General features: G+C 48.3%; 1 protein-coding gene across 1 annotated transcript; it reads right to left on the reverse strand.

Moving 5' to 3' along the window:
• Positions 1 to 3588: 3588 nt before the first annotated feature.
• SALL1 (spalt-like transcription factor 1) lies at positions 3589 to 16349 on the reverse strand. Its single transcript, XM_012733164.1, has 3 exons — positions 16193 to 16349; positions 5213 to 8652; positions 3589 to 4195 (listed from the first exon to the last, which is right to left on the reverse strand). The coding sequence occupies exons 1-3, from the start codon at positions 16347 to 16349 to the stop codon at positions 3755 to 3757; spliced, it is 4038 nt and encodes a 1345-aa protein (XP_012588618.1). The 3' UTR covers positions 3589 to 3754.
• Between the last annotated feature and the right edge of the window lie 800 nt (positions 16350 to 17149).

Below are 17149 nucleotides of genomic sequence, written 5' to 3' on the forward strand. Positions count from 1 at the left end.
CCCCCCATCAGTCAGTTGAATAAACCATGGCTGGTGGGATTGGAGTGTGAAAATTCGAAGTTCAAAGTCAGCTTCAGGTACCACAGGGGGCCTTCAGGGTCCTGCCTTGCCCTCACTATTCCCCCCCAGCCTCCTCATCCCCCCACTGGCCTGAGGGGTCTCGGGCTGCTTGTGTCTGTCTGTTGTCATTTATTTTCTCCTCAGGTCCCTATTAATCACCAGACCAAACTGCTGAATGCATGTCTCCTTTCTAGAAGGACACCGGGGTAGGTAAGCCTATGTAGCCGGCAAGGGGAGGGGTAAGAAAAGAAAGAACACAAATCCAAGGAAGGAAAGACACAGGAAGAGGAGGGAGGAGAGGAGATCAAGAGGCTCCTCACAGCGACACTGTGAGACAGAAAGAAAAAGAAAAGCAGAAGTCATAAAAAACTCAAAAACCCTTCAAGTTGCTAACGTTTGTAAATTTTGAGTGGTGGGCACAAGGGGGTTCGTTATGTTACTCTCTGTGCTTTTCTGTATTTTTACAATTTTTTAAAGGAACTGGAGGGATGTTACCCAAACGGGTATTTTTAGTAGAACATTGTTGTGAATTTAGCTGTTGTCACTCCAGGAGCAGCAACCCAGGAAATTCGGTTCTGGGTGCTTCTAAAGCTTCCTCGATGAAACTCAAGTTTCAGAGGCGGGAGAGCTAGGAGAAAAAGTGAGGGTGTCCTGGGGGGTGGGGAGGGGTGCTGGGGTGGTACGTGAGCATCGTCTGTTAAAATAAACCCTATTGCTTCACACATACAAACCCATTTCTCTTCTGCCAGCCAGGCTGAGCGGAAAGGCTAACGGTGTCACACTGCGAGGGGAAGCCGGCCTGCGGGGACTCGTGTTTGGGAAATGCATAGACCGGAGTGGGCAGGTAGTGATCGATAGATTAGAAAGGCGTCCATGGTGACAACAGGCAGGGACAAAAGCAGACAGCTAGGGGCAGGGGAGGCCCAGCCCCCAGCTGCGACCTTTTCCCAGGCTTCAGTTGCCACGAAAATCGGTCTAAGGAAAAACTGCCTTTGCGCCCCTTAACTCAGTTTGAGACAACGCTAGAAGGGGCGTTTGGTGGTAGAAGATTGCCAGCAGCCAGCTTCTGGAAATGGATGCACAGCCCGAAGTGTCCGGGCTGCCACCGGAGCCTGGCAGGCAGTGGGGAGCCCTGGCGGCGTGGGTGGAGGGGAGGGAGACGTGGGACTGGAGAGCGGTGCGCTGGGCGGTGCCGCACCCAGGGCTTTTGCTCGGAGGCTCCCTTTGGAAAGGCAGGCGAGGCTCCAGGGTGTGCGGAGGGGGCGCTGCGTGAGTGCGCCCCCAAACGAGTTCCTTGCACCTTCAGCTTTGGGAAGTGGGGGGCCGGAGCAACCTTCTCTCGCCCCACCAGCCTCAGGAGAGGGATGGCTGCCTCCTTCGCGAGGAAAAGGCCCCCTATAGTCCTTGCTGAACAAGTTTCTGGCCAGAAATCCGACCTCTCCCCATCCCCAATGCAGCAAAAGGGACTCCCTTGGGGCACAGGCGGGACTTGGTAAGGCATGATCAAGGAAGATCTCCCCAGAATGTCAGCTCACTGAAACCTCAGCCTCAGGGCACAGTGCACTACCCTCTCAACCCCCCAACTCCTGTTTAGAGTCACTCACCCCCAGGTGGCCCAGGCTTAGGGTCAGCACCCATCTTCCAGATTGCCCAGCCAGGCCAAAGGCTGAGCTGGCCCTCTGAGGCCCCTGCTTGGCACTGAGACCACCCAGCTTGTCCAGAGTGGCCTGCCGCCAGGGTGGAAACTGGAAGGCAGAGGATGTTTCTCCCTTACCTGGGCTCAGGGCCACCGGCTGCTGCTGGGTCACGGCCCCTGCAAGGAAAAACCCCTGCAAGGAAAATGCTCTGAGACCCTTCTAGAAACCAACTCCCCCACTGTCTGCATACCCCAGAAGAGTGCTCAGGAAGAAATCATATTTCCCCTAGGACAAAAAGGAGAAAAAGTCAGGTTGCATTTTGATGAAATGCTCAAGTTCACTCTTCATATCCTTTGTAATTGACTTTTTCTTCCAAACATGCGTGTGCATTTAAATGCCTAAAAGACTAGTTAAATAAAGAACACGTTGACCTCCCTGGGTAGAGGCCCAGCTTCAGAGTCAGATTATATAACCCCGCTGCATCAGGACTACTCCAGCTTCCCTGCTCTCGGCCCCTGGAAGAAAACAGGGCTCAGCCCAGTGAAATGAAACCACAATGGCTGAAAGAAAGCCCAGGTTGACGTCTGCATGCATGGCCTGGGTGCAGAAGTGTACCTGTTGAGATGAAACTTCCTGACAACTTTTCCCCTGATTTTCTACTTTCTTTTTTTTTTTTTTTTTGTGGGGGTGGGGGTAGGAGTGGTGGAGAAAGTTGTAAAAAAGTGACCAATTGGGGAAATATATCTTAAGCATCCAATTTTAAGGAAAAACAAAAAACAGGCCCATGCAAATCTGTTTCTGTTATGCTTTTCACAATTCCAGTTTTCTGATGTCTGGAGTGACGTTACCAGCCATTTCTGGGGATATCTGAGTAAAAACACACTCTAAAAACACAGACACAGTATTTTGTTTTATCTGTTGCAAAAAAAAAATGTATTTGATTACTTGAGTAAAATTACAGTATCTCTGTTGTTAGTAAGTATTAAATGTTAAAGAAATTGGACCCCCTTCCTTTCAACTTTCCAAGAAAGTGCATGTAACAGTCCAATTTTTTTCTTCCATACCTAATACAAAATAAACAAACACTATACCTGCCCTCTTGATCAAGAAGAAGCATTTGCTCTTGTAAGGAACATATGTACATTTTAATGAAAGTGATATTTCTTATTGTATGTACAAGAGCATGTACATTTTCTCCACTGAAGGTTGTTCAAGATGCTATAGTTAGCAGCACTGTGAGATTCCAGCACACATATTCTATTGTGAATATACCTACAAGGCAAAATATTACGTCTCAGTTTCAACTACCAAAACAACACTTGTATTTTCTCTAAAGAATTCTGCGTGCTTATTACTGTACAGAAACTTATTAACATTGAGGACGACTCAAGTAAAAAGCACAATACAAATAGCAGTTCAAAACGGAAATGGTTAAATCTACAAAAAAAGCAGGTTGAATCTTAGAATAAAAATCAAAAAAAACAAAAACCAAAGACAAAAACAAAAAAACAACAACCCAAAACCAAACCTTCCAAGAACCACGCTGTTCAGTCTGTAATTTCAGTCCTTTCCTTAATTCTGTTTCGAAAGATTAGACAATGTGTTTGCTGATAAAATTTTCCAGCAGGATCAAAGTGAACATTTATATACAGACTTTATTAGAGATCTAATGCATCACTGAGGCATTGCATCAACACCAGATTCATATTAAACTGGATATAGAAAATAAGTTAATGCCAGATTAAGATCGCCTAGCAGGGCAACTTGCAAGTACCATAAATGTTACAGCAAGTTTACAGCACTCTAGTCAATTAGTATTTAGTCCAAAATACAGAAGACCAAAGTTAACGCTTGCATTCTGTTTGCAAAGCAAGGTTATATCACTAATAAATAAGCTTTCTTAGAACTCTAGAAGTTGAACAAGGTACAAAAGAACGTCTTCATAATGTAGTCCATACATCTGGGGGCAGAAGAAGGGAGCGGAAAGGGGGCGAGGAGGAAGCGGTCACCCGGGGCCTTGATGGAACAGGAATGCTCTGTGTCAGGCCAGAACCGCTTTAACTTGTGACGATCTCCTTGCTGTCCTCCACGAAGCGGGTGAAACGGAAGTTGGTTCCGTTCTCGCTATTTGCCATTTTCTCCAGGCCAGCCAGAGGAGCGCTGGGCTCCGAGTTCTGGAGCTTCTCCAGGTTTCCCGTCAGCCCACTAATAGGTGAGCTGCTCCCGGTGCCGAGGCTTTCAGGAATTGGAGGGACGCCACCATTCTGAATGACGGAGATCTCATTCGCCTTCATGGCCAGCCCGTTGGAGAGCGCGGCTGCATACTGATTCCAGAAACTGGAAGGATCCCCACTTCCTGACCTGGCTGCCAAATCCTTCTGGAACATTTCTGGGAACTTGACGGGGTTGCCTCCTAGAAATGTCATCGGGCCGTCCACAGAGAGCCGCCGCCCCCGCCGCGCGGGGGCGCTATTCCACATGTGTGTGCCCATGTGTACCTGGGTGGGGGGGGGGTGGCGGGGAGGGAGGAGAGAGAGAGAGAGGAGGGAGAAGCTTAATAGTTGAAGCTGTCTCAACTCATATCCCAACCCTCGATAAAGCAAGTGGCCTGGACGTCTATTCTTATTAGGCGCCAGACAGCAGAGAGGTACAGGCGCGTCACTCGGGTAGACCAGTAATAACTGGGCCGCTCGCTGCAGCCCTGGGCTGCCTGTCCTCTTCCTGGGCCAAGATGCCTTACTTACTCTTTTTTTATTATGTGTATTTAGCTTATAATGGCCTCCAGCGAGCCAGTCAGTCGCAGATAGCTCCTTGCAGGGCGAGATTGTTATGTCCACTCTCATTGCGATGGTAAGTATTGTATCTGACACCCTTTACCCTATAAATGTCCTTTTCAGATGGGAAGAGAGTACCCCTCACTGATTGCCCATAGGAGGGCCTGTGCATGGAGAGAAAAGGCAGAAAGTAATTATTCATCTCACATTACTGGCAGCGACCTCCAGAGAAATACTCTGTCAACAGAAAAATGTACACAGTGCGTGTGTTCAACTGTTGCTCTAGAACTTGAGCATATTTGCTTTATTTCCAGCACCTATCGGTAGGAAATGTTGCCTAATCAATTATCATAATACCCATTAGCAGAGCAGTGACGTTACTGTTTTTAGCAAAAGCAGCCGTGCTGGACGGCAGAGTTCTGAATATAGATGCCTGCGGGTGGAACGCCTGTTATTAAGTGATGCGGGCGGCCCGCGGCCACTCGGAGGTCTTTAATCAATACCGGTGGCCTAGCCGGGCTGTCTGACTCGGTAGGTAAAGCAATTCATTTGGTGCACTTAGCCAGACAACAGCCAGGCCACTGCCTCGCTAAGGTGCCGAATCATTCACTGCACCGTGACATGCAGATGGCTGCAGCCTGCCTCCCTCCCTGCTGCGTGGCACCCACCGCCTGCCCGAGGGAGCGGGTGTGGCCCGCCGACAGCAGCGAGGAGGGCGGCAGGGGTGGGTGGGTGAGGTACCTTAAGATTGCCTTTTGTTGTGAACGCTCTTCCACAAATAGTGCAAGCAAAGGGTTTCTCTCCAGTGTGAGTTCTCTCGTGAATCTGCAGGGCGCTGGACGAGGAGAAGGTCTTGCCACACGTGTTGCAGTAGTGCTGTTTGGGAGTTCTCCGGGGCAGGGCCGGGAGCAGAACCGGGGACGTGGCGGAGGATGACAGAGGCCCCGGGGGGACCTGGCTGGCGGGGGGGTCCTTACCGTCCTGAGGAGTGAAATGCACGAAGCCGTTGACCTCTGTCTTGATGAGAGACGACAGTGAGTTGGCGGGAATGGCCGCCGAGTTCTGATTGGGGCCGAGGTTGGAGCTGGGCTCGAAGAGCTGTGATGGGAGATCTCGCATCTGATGTGTCAACATGTGCTGCTTCAAATTACCCTTTGTGGAAAAGCCACGATTGCAAACTGTGCAAATAAACGGTCTCTCTTTGGTATGACTTCTGTAGTGAATGTCCAAGGCACTCTGACAAGCAAATGTTTTGCCACAAATGTCGCAAGCAGTATTTTTAAATTTACCCCGGTCTCTGAACGGGAAGAGGATCCCCAAAGAATCTTCTTTGATGATTTTCTCTGCGTGGGTGGAGGTCAGGTCCAGAGCCCCACCGTTGACTGGGGCGGGGGACAGGCCGTTGGCAAACTCGCTCGGGGCCGCTCTCTGTGGCTTCTCGTCCACGCTGGGCGACTTGTGGAAGTCCTGGGTGCTGTTGGAGGGGGACAGCGCCTGCATGGAGGAGGTGGACTCTGAGATGGCCGGGCTGCCGGCGCTCTGGCTCTCCATGTCCCCCCCCACCGAGGACGAGTCGTTGGTCAGCACGTCCCCTTCCACCGACCCGTTCTCCACCGACTTCAGGCTGGCCTGCAGCTGCTCCGCCAGGCCGGCGTTGATCATCTTCATCTGATTTTCCAAAGCGGCGATGCTGGACATCTCGAGGGGCAAGGGCGAGGACGACAGGCTGTCTTGGGAGGCGTCGGCCGACTTGGGCGTGTCGGGGATGCTGCCCTCAGGACAGTCGTCCATGTTCTCGTCGGAGAAGTTGTCGAGGTCGTCGAGATTTTTCTCATCGAAGGAGCCTGTGTCGGACTCCATGGACTCGGGGTAGCTGTCGGGGACTGGGGTGTTGGGGATCTGCCCCCCCATGTGCATGCGGATGTGCTGCTGCAGGACCACGGCGTTGGTGAACTTCTTCTGGCAGATGGGGCAGGAGTGCTGGACTCTGAGCGGGGGCATCGCACGGTGGACGCTGTAGTGGGTCTTGAGGTTCCCTTTCGTGGTGAAGGCCCGGCCGCAGATCTTGCACTTGAAGGGCCGCTCCCCCGTGTGCGTGCGATAGTGCATCTTCAGGGCGCTCTGACAGCTGAGCACGCGGTGGCAGATGATGCACTCGTTGGGGTCGGTGGCCTTCTTGTCAATGTTCTCCACCAGCTGCTGGAGCTTGGACGTCTCCGAGGCCTGCGCGGAGTCCAAGAGGCCCCCGAAAGGAAACTTGGCCTTGAACTGCTCGGACATGAGCGGCAGCAACGGGTTGGAGAAGGTGGCGTGGCCGGGGCTGCAGTCGGCCGCGGGGGAGCTCAGGGCGCTGCTGCCCAGGGCCGGGCCCGGGCCGGTGACCGCGCCGCTCTCCTCGCTCTTGCCACCGGCGGGGGGAGCGGTGGGCCCCTCGCCCTCTTCGGGGAGCCCCCCCTGGCTTCTGGTGCTCGGCTCGGGGGCCCCCGAGTCGCTTTTGACGGAGCCCGGGGGGCTGGCGGCAGAATGGCTGATGGGGATGGGGGCTGGCTCTTCCGTCTTGATGAAGGGCGCGAGGCCCGGCAGGGTGGGGGGCAGCGGCAGGCCGACTGAGGTGGTGAGGGTGGGCAGGACCGGTTTGGTGTCAAGCCAGCTGGTGACAGGCTTTTCCGGAGGGATTGACATGCCGTAGGGGATGCCGGTGCTGGTGGGGATATTGTCCAGGTGCTCAGGCACGGGGTAGGGGTTCATCTGGATATGTGGGTACTTCTCTTTGTGGCGCTGAAAGTGGACTTTGAGGTTCCCCTTGGTGGAGAACCGGTTCCCGCAGATGTTGCACTTGAACGGCCTCTCTCCCGTGTGGGAGCGCAGGTGGATCTGCAAGGCACTGTCGCTCCCGAAGACCTTCGCGCAGAACCTGCACTTGTGTTTGAAGAACGCCTCGTCGGACGCGCTTTTCGCTTCGAAGGCCGTGACATTTGGTGGCTTGCTTTTTCTTTGCTGGGCCAAGGCAGACAAGGAGTTTAAATCCTCTGCAGTTGTTCCAAGGTTGGGCAAAGGGCTGGGGAACACCGAGTTAGCAGGGGCCGGCTGAGGTAGAAGTGGATTAGACGCAGGACTTAACAAACTGCTTATTGCAAAAGCTGGTGAGGGTGATGCCGAGACTGCTGGGTTGCTGGCTTGGGGGGCACCAGCGCTCGAAGCCACTTTTTCTGAGGGGGGTGTGGTAACCGCTGCTGCCAGGATGTTAACAGTGGGGGAAGAGCCGCTGCTGGGTGGAAGGATGGTATTGCCAGAACTGCTCTGAGGTAGCTGGACGGGGGGGAGCTGTTTCACACCGCTGATGCTGGCAGATTGGCTAGCGAGGCTCTGTGCTAATCCAGCTGCTGCTGCCAGCTGCTGAGATAAATGGGAACTTAGTGTAGACAAGGGGTTGGCAGATGTTCGTAAAGTACCTTGAGAAGGACTAGAAGAGGTTGGCAAGTCTGCGTTCTGAGAAGCCAACAGCAATATTTGGTGACGAATCTGTTCGATCAGTTGCAGCTGGTGGATCTGCTGTTGCTGCAGAGCTAAGAGCTGCTCCATGAGAGCGGGGACCGCCAGCTTGCCCCCCGAAGCCCCGCCGCACCTCGCTTCCTGGGAGAACTGGGCCACCGCCACCTTGGTGCTCTGGAGGTTCTCGATGATGACGTTACTGTTGATCACGGAGAAGCTGCCCAGTGTCGTCAGGTCCCCGAGTTGAGGTAGAGAGGTTGTGATCGCTGAGGTACCTGCGGAGGCGCTGCCGCCGCAGCCGGGGGCGGCCCCACCGTGGCTCCTGCCCAGGATGCTGCCGCCGCCGCCGCCGCCGCCGCCGCCTTTGGGGGCCGCAGGGGCCTCCGCGTCCATGGGCTCTTCCGCGTCAAGTCCGTTGTGTTCTGAAAGGTCGCCGCTGTCCTCTTGCTCTGCTTTGTTCGCTGGGGCATTCACTTGTTCCCCCGGGTTATCGGGAGGGGGGCTGGGGGAGAAGGTGTCAGGTGGGGAGGCCGGACTTTCATTGACGATTAAAACTAATTGATTTTTAGTACAGTTCTTCTTGTGGAGCAGAAGGTCTGATAACTCAAAGAACTCGGCACAGCATCGACCACACACGTGAGCGTCCTTGCTCTTAGCGATGCGGTTCGGGTGACCCTTGTCTGTGTCTCCTGCGAACATCAAGAGGTTCAGCGTTAGAAAGGGCGCCAGGCCGCGCAGAGTCACCTCTGACTTCCAAACCAGGAAGGGGATTGATCAGGTGTCTTCTACCTGCACAACTCACAACCCTCGCCCCTGCCACCAGATCAATATCGCCTAGAACACGCCTAATGAAATGGTGAGGGTGTTGGAGGAACTCCCACCTTAGGTAGCCACGGTCTTCGGATAATCCATCAAAATATAACATGGGATGAACTGAAGACATCGGTGCATAATGAAATTCCATAGCAAAGTATTGATTTCCAATATTTTATACACCTTATTGTGTTACCCATCCAGCGACCATTCTGAGGACTTATTAGGCTCTTGAGTTTCTGTCAACCTTATTCATTTTCAACCGATTCAAAGATATCTGTGACAGTTTGTCCTGTCACTAAACTAATTTGTAGTCATTCAGGTTCCAATCAGTTGTTGACAAGAGGAGAAAAAAATGCATATCAGCACCGACTTGGAGACTGACAACTTGAAAATCACCTCCAGCCCCTACCTAGAACCTGAGCTCTGTCTGATCCTTAATGAGCAAACTCTATAGTTGCATCAGTAAGAAAGCTTCCAGACTCTGCTGAATACAAAAGACAGGGACACGCACACACACACGCACGCGCACACACACACACACACACACCCCACATGAAGAGAAACACAATGATCATAATCCAGTACAAGCCTGCCCTCACATCTATAGATCTTCCTCTGGCATGTTTATTTTTAAAATTAAAGAATGAAACCCTGGCCACCATCCCACTAATAAAAGAATATATGCCATGATGCTCCAAATGGCAACATTACGCCTCTAAATATTTCATCAAAAGTGCTCTTATATAGATATATATAAAAACTGGCACAAGATTTACATTTCTGATTTAACATCAACTTAAAGAAGGATGTGCAGTTACGGGGAAGAGAAGAAATAATTCTTGGTTTAGAGTTTGGAAATGCTTTGTTATTCTCCTGTCTGAATGCCTTTAAAATCAGTTTGCTCTTAACTGTTATCAATTGTTTAACAGATTGTCCCGAACCTTTCATTATAAAAATCCCTTTATTTCATGTTTGTTTCCACTGGTTGCTCAGATTTCTTCTCGCTAAGATCCATTTGTAAATTAAACATAAAAATCTCCAACTCCAAGCTAACACCCTATTCAAAGACAGAATGGGGTCCCATTGTTTGCCCAGCATGGGGAACACCAACTTCTGTTGTACAAATGGTGTGTGGTCATCTCCGAAGGCTGTGGAAAAAAAAAACTGTTTAATTCAAGGATTACCTCCCTGCATGCTTTTCTGCAGAACTGAATCAGATAATAGTTAGTTTCCATGACTTCCAAATTGAATCTCCCAGAAAACTTGCAGGGGAAAAAAAAAAAAAAAAGACCCTAATTGCAAATATGAATAAATGCAAAATCAAAATGCAGCTTTCGGGGAAATTTCAGAGTCAACTCAAAAGAGTCAAGCATTTGCCCTTCTGTAGTAAACATCACAAAAAGCTGGAGTAGCTTTCCATGTCAGAAAATATAATTAATACCTACATGCTAACTTCTGGAAATTCCTTAACTCTATTTGCCTTGAGAGATGCCGAAGTTGATCAGAAGCCCTGGCGAGGAAGCCTCATGTATGCATTTTACTCACTGGGAAGGGTGTTTGAGCAGCTAAGTTATACTTAACAAGCTAGCTTTCCTAATACCCATCTTTAATCTCCACAAAGCTATTGCACAAAATGCATTGACAATACCAAACAAATCTTCACTGTAGTAGAAAAATACCAATAATGATTCAGTTTTAATTTAATGTTTAATCATCCTAATTGGCACCAGATTTCTGTACACATTCAAGGTGCTGTTTTAAGCCCTTTCTGTCTCTCTCCCTGCCTTAAAATAATATAAACAAAATATTAATCGAAATTCACTAAAGTTATGTTGCTGAACTTGGGACAAAAATAATGTGACAAAAATTCTGTTTAAAGCTTCTTATTTTGACAACCAATTTTAAATGATGCATCCATTTCAGATGCTTATTTTAAACTAGGAAATGCAATTCCTAATATATTCAACAGAAATGTTATTTCTTTCTCTTTGCACATTTCCATATGTAATGGTTATGTTTCCATCTACTTTTACAGCCAATTATGAAGGAACAAAAGCTATTCTGTTTGTTCACACATTTTCAACAAAATGCATTAAAACTATTATGTCAGCATGTTCTATTAAGCTCTGCATTCAGTGGAAAATACTTTTCAACCAGCTCACATTTATCAAAACATAAAGCCACTTTAAAACACAGTTTTGCTTGGTCAGCTGGGCTTAGACAAATAATGACAGATTCAGAACTAAATAACTAGCAAGGGAAATCAGAAAACTGACTTCATCAATTGTACACATTACAATGTAGTTGCTTCAAATATTTAGCACATCTGTGTTCACGATTAAAGGGCATTTTAATTCTTTATAACTTGCAAACATCTGATATTCTCATAATAATATATAGAGAAAATAAAAAGAAGGTTACTTTACAGGATTTAGCTGATTTTTACTTTCCTGGGCTCGAATTCTGTATTTGTGCTACTTCAAGACTCACTTGAGAATTTTCAAGTTGTTCAACCTGAACATTTTTATATTTAGGATTGTGCTAACTGGACGGGAAATGTAGACGCTTAAAAATAAATGCCTGCTTGCTTCTAAGAAAGAGACTGTGTTAAAAGCTGCCTGTATTTTAGCTCAGATTTTCACAACATTTTAATAAGCTGACATTTGATCTCACTGTAGAGTCAACTAATTTAATTTCCTGATGTTTATGAACACCGAAAAAAAAAATCCTGGTATCTATTTTGATTTATTTCAAAAGCAGGTGTCGCTACACTGTAATAGTTCTTAACTTTAAATCTATATGCATCTGAACAGAATTCCAATGAAACAGTCTTAAAAAAAAAAAAAACAACTCTATAAAGCACAAGGACTAGTTTGAATCTTTAACTACCAAGAGGAATGTGTTAACTTGCAGTAAGACACACACACCCGTTCTAATTCATTTTTCTGTCTGCTATCTTGTATCTCTTTCTCAGTACTGTTACACAGGATTGCAACTGGTGACCCCATTATAGTAAATACAGTTGCCTTGTTCCTGCCGTTGGTGAAAATAACATTCCAATTCCTTTTCTATGCATTCTGCATACAAATTAAAGTAATTTTGTAATCCTGTTCAATTTTAAGAAGTAGTGGTTTTCTAAGTATGTATGTGCACACAAAAAGATAGTTGGGATTTTCTGGGTTGTTTTTTTATTTTTTGGAGGGGGAGGGGGCGAATTTATAACTCCATCCAGTTTACACTGAAATCTCAGATGTTGGAGTTTGATGTCCTATTCAAATTGGTCAGTTTTTCATCCTCTGAAGCAAACACAGCAGAATAGGCATCAGCACATTCAAGTGTGCCCGGATACTTAGTAAGAAAATAAAAATAAAACTATGCCCCAACAGAAAGACTTAAGCCAGTCGGGGGAAAAAACAAAACCAAACCAAATACCAACAACCCAACTTAACCACATTTACTTTTCTCTTTTGGAGCTCCTCAGAAACATCCTTCACTTTCCTTCCCATTGCCTTAAAATCACATTAGCATTTTTAACAGAACCTCTCCCAGAGTGGTTTGGGTGCCTTTTTTTTTTTTTTTTTTTAAAGCAGGCTACTCCTTTTCGTAGACTAATTTAATTTAGAAAGGCTATCACCAACATTTTTGATTTTTTTTTTTTTTTTTTTTTAAAGCAGGCTACTCCTTTTCGTAGACTAATTTAATTTAGAAAGGCTATCACCAACATTTTTGATTGATTGGTCTTTTCTCTTCTTTTTCTTTCTTTCTTTTTTTTTTGCACAGACTTGGGAAAAACCTGAATCTGAATGTCCAGCTTTAAGATTCCAGAAAAATTTCCAACATCACATATGCTGCACATATTTTCTGTAATGACTGAAGTTTCCTTTCTGTCATATGCAGCCAAATGACAAATTTACTGGCACCCTGCAAGGCTGCTCAGCGTTCCTGACTAGGATAAGTGTATACTCTGGGGTGAGGACAAGTGAAACCTTTGAAAAAATAACGCCCCGGACAAGACACTCCTTTTAAACCCCTGAGACAAACCCACCTCATGGCCACAGTAAATGAAAGGGGAAAATGTCTTCCCCTTGGATGAATCGACCTGAACACTAGATGGGGTTCCAGTTGCAAGGGTTTGTTCAAAAACTTCTTTGTGGCTTTCCTACTCCAGTGACGCGTAAAAGAGAGGCTCCTTAAGGCGAGATCTAAACTTTGACTACATAAACATTGGCAAAGGCACAAGAAACTAAATCCCAGTTGTTTGAGGGTAAAACGGAGCGATGGGAACTACCTGTCAATCTTCCCCTTTGGGGGTCTGGCATCTGAGGGTGACAGGGGAATAAGGTTAGGAAAAGAAGCCAAGCTGATAAGGTGAAACTAAAATAAACTACCAACTTCCTGCTAAGTGACTAGCAAGACTCAATTTGGGGGTCACTGGGAAGATACTGAAGGACAATATTATGATCTGGACCTTGTCACCTTTGCATGGGGGAGGCTAGCAAAGGTTAAAACAGCTTCTCACACACAGGTTTCAAATGCCCGGCACACAAACTTTTTCTTTTGGGGGGGGGGGGAGGAGGGTGCTGGTTCTCAGGATAATTTACTATCTCCTTTGCTTTCCTGCTAAGTTGCTTCAGTTTTGATAGCCTCAGAATAATTTTGGAAGATATGACTAACTGTACCAGGATGTCTCTTAGAAAAACCGAGTTAAGACTGCCCAGAGCTTTGAACAATCTCAGAAATCTTACAGAACTACTAGCCTTCCCCAGAAGGTCTTCAGTTAAAAATGCAGGGTTCTGCCTTCTGAAGGACCATTGGTAATGACCATTTGCTACCTGCAAAGGATAAAAAAATGAAAGTCCCCAAAGAATAACCCATAAATTGGCACTCATTCCTATAAGCCAGAGGCCAAACTTGATGTAAAATAAACTGCAGCAATTTTCAGTATTACAAAATCACTTTCCACATACTGTGTCACGTCCAGCTATATACTTGTGTGTGTGTGTTTGTCTTTTAAAAAGTATGTGCAGTCTAAAGTAATCCCCCCCAGTTAGCATTTTCTCATCCAGAATCTTCCATTATGCCACAAACTTAAAATAGGCCTGATGAAACATGAATTCTTCCCAACGGCCTTATCTTGCAGGTGTCAGTTTTTCAAAAAAAGCAATTAATTATAGTTCTCTCTAACCTTTCGGGCCCAGAAATCAATGTGTTGCCATTAAGCTGCCCACAATGAGTAAATTACTTTGGTAAATAATAGAATTTCATTATTAATATAAAGAAGGGAAATTTTTATGATACTTTATATGAGTCAGTGTTTTATATGGAGTTCATGATGCTTTTATCTTTCTTCCAATATTATCTTTTCATTAAAAAAGCTGAGCACCAAAAATACTTTCTTTATAAATACATACAACCTTCATGGAGATTACAGAAAGCTGAAAACACCACCCTATGAAGAAAAGCTTCTTTCCTTCTCTCTCTCTCTCTCTCTCTCTCACACACACACACACACACACACACACACACACAGCTCTGAAACCCAGATCTCTCTAAGAACCCGCATACATTAGGTTTCAATATTCCCTTTGCTCAGAATTTTTTCTCTCAGTAAGGGTCTGCCCGTCAGTCGGCATCTTTCTACAAGTACTGTGAGACTTGTTGAATATCATCTAAGAGACAAGTCATAGCTGCCATAATCTCAGTTTTACAAGAAACAGAAAAATGCCCAAGTTTATTTTAGGGTGTTTCTGGTATTACAGCTGCACCAAAATAGAATTAAAACAGGAATACTGGAAGACTAACCAAATAATTTTGTTTTCTTGAGCTTCTTCCGATGAAGTTAGCAGTGCTGGTGAAGCAGGCCCCGGGGTTTCTTTCAACACACACGAACACACACAGGCATGCCACGCAGCGCCACTCTGGCCCCCCCCAAGGCCCACAAACTTTTCTAGGTTCCATTCTGGGCTGCAGTCTTAAAATAAGGGCTAGCTGCTAATGTGAGCACCGCCCAGAAGGTGCTCCTATGCTTTCTACTTCTCTGGCCATATTGTCAGATCATTTCAACACAGAAGAAAAAGTAAGCACCTTGTTTGACTGAGGGATCGACTTCTCAAAACTTCACCACCTTTCCAGATGAAAAACTATAAGAAAAATACCAAGCCCAAACAAAGAAGAAAACCCCAACCGCTCCTGCAAGTGTGTGGTGTGGGGACCCGCGCCCAGTTCCCTGCTGTGGACAGGGTAGTGAGATTTTAAAGGTAACTTGGAGCTAAGTGGTGACTCAGTTGCATCCACCTCACAGCTACTCCGAAGTGAGCATGGGCTGGAGTGGAGAGGCCGAGCGGAGACTCAGCTGTGTACTAATATTATTACAACACACTAAATCCTGTAAACCTGTTACCAAACCTACCCTCCAGGCAGCCTCTTCCCAACTTATTGTTCGGCCATGTAAAAACAGTCATAACCTAAAACCATTACTCCAGAAGAGGAAAAGTAGGGGAGGGGAGAGGCAGGAGACAGGCTGCTGCAGGGAAACTTTCCTAGGGAGCCACAATCACTTCACTGCTCCTTGGGACAATGAACCAGCTCTGGAGGATAAAAAGAAAAGAAAGAAGGAAGGAAGGAAGAAAAGCAGAGGGAAAAAGAAACTTGCTTCATTTATCTCACAGCTCAGATAAACTAGAAAAACAAACAAACAGAAAAGCAACCCCCAAACAAAACCTCCTAATAAGCAGCAATGGTGAGAGGCAGTGGAGCCCTTTTATATCGTGGCTTTATGGGGAGCCTTAACTATTAAACATGCTGCACACAGGAGAAAGGCAAAGAGCTGGCCGCATCATTTCTCCGTGAAGCCCGCCTGGTGTGTGGTTTTTTTTTTTTTTTTTTTTTGGAAAATGTCAAAAACCAGTACAAATTTACCCAAGGGAAAAAAAAGGCATTTTCTTCTCCTCCCTTTCGGTTTATCCTACACAAATTGTTAACTTCTACTAGTACTTCGGAGGGGAAAGTCTCACCAGAAACTTTAGGAAAGATGGGAGTGGGGGCAAGAGACAGAGGGATCAGCTGAGAGAACCCAGAAAAATGCTCGGAGTGGCTGCAGCGGCCTCGGTAATTTTGTCTCCTTTACCTCGCCTGCCCGGTTCGCAGGGGGCTGAAAGAGGGTTTCAGGGGCTCCTCTCTGCACACTGAGAAACAGCAGAGACTCGGTAAGGCTGGGGGCTTTACAAAGTACTGGGGTGGGGGTGGGGAGCAATATTGTAAACACTTTTAAACTGGATCTCAGGTCTCCCCAATTTCTGCCAGGGACCCCTCACGCCTGAAGTCCCCTTTCACTTCCTGACAGTCGGGGTGAAGGAAGTGAAAGTCCCTGAGCTTCTCTGCCTGGGCTTTGGGGGTGCCCGCTCCCAGCCCTACCGAGAAGCAGGCCTCTAGGGAAGGAGCCCTGGTGTCTGGGGCCCAGGCGGAGGCAGGGTTTAGTGGACAGAGGTGCGGATCTCCGGGCCCGCTTGTGAGCCTTGTCGGCTCCAGCCCCCTTCTCCGTATCCCAAAATGTCTCCCGGGACTTGAGCATCTCGCGGGGCGCCCGGAGCCCCGAGCCCCGGCTAGAGGGGCCGCTGGTCCTCCCGCAGCCGAGAGGCAGTGTCGCGGGAACCGAGCCGGGCGCCGCTCCCTCGCCTCGGGCGCTGGGCCTGGGAGCAGCCAGGCCCCTAATGCGAAGCACAGTTAGGGTCAAGGAGGGACCGAGGTGTCCCCCCTCGGTCCCCCCGGTGCCTGCCCGGACCCCTGCCACTCTCGGGCTTAGTTCCCTCAAGGAAACTTTGTTCTGGACTTGTTCGTTCCCCCAGGGACCCGCGATCGTCGTCTTCATCGAAAAAAGCGAACTGCCCGTTTCAGGGGATTCTCCTCTGGCTAGATCGCCCCCCACCCCCAGCCCAGGAGCACGATCCCGGGACTCCTGGAGGTACCGGCTCCCACATCCTCGCCGGCGCACACCGCCTCTAAATATTTCTTGGGGAGGAGGGGGTGCTGAGCCTGCGTTAGGAGAAAAGATGCGGGGAGAGCCGTGGGTAGCGGGTCCCGGACGCTCCCCGCCCGCCCGCTCCCGGGGCGCCGAGCAGTACAGAGCTCTCTCCGCTCGGACCGCGACCCCAGCGTGCCGAGCGGGCGCCCCGACACCAGTCGTCATCCTTCCGCTGCTCCGAGTCCCCAAAGGCACCCCACTGCACCGCGGGCCCAGGTGGAGTGTGAACGAGGTGGGGGGGGCGGCGCAGGGATCCCCCCGAGACGCGGAGTTCATCCTCGAGCGCCAGTAAACTTCCTTCCCGTGGGCGGCAGGGCCGGGGCGGCCGAGGCAGGGCCGGGGGTCTCGGC

Source organism: Condylura cristata, unplaced genomic scaffold (assembly GCF_000260355.1).
Source record: "Condylura cristata isolate star-nosed mole 26May11 unplaced genomic scaffold, ConCri1.0 scaffold00039, whole genome shotgun sequence".
Lineage (NCBI taxonomy): Eukaryota > Metazoa > Chordata > Mammalia > Eulipotyphla > Talpidae > Condylura > Condylura cristata.

Excerpts from the sequence above, each read along its gene's own strand:
- SALL1 (XM_012733164.1), bottom strand. The coding sequence starts at position 16,349 with ATGCTCAAGTCCCGGGAGACATTTTGGGATACGGAGAAGGGGGCTGGA. Across the intron at positions 8,653-16,192 it reads CCCTAGAGGCCTGCTTCTCG|GAGACACAGACAAGGGTCAC; the intron begins GTAGGGCTGGGA and ends TGATGTTCGCAG. Across the intron at positions 4,196-5,212 it reads CAACAAAAGGCAATCTTAAG|GTACACATGGGCACACACAT; the intron begins GTACCTCACCCA and ends CCCCCCACCCAG.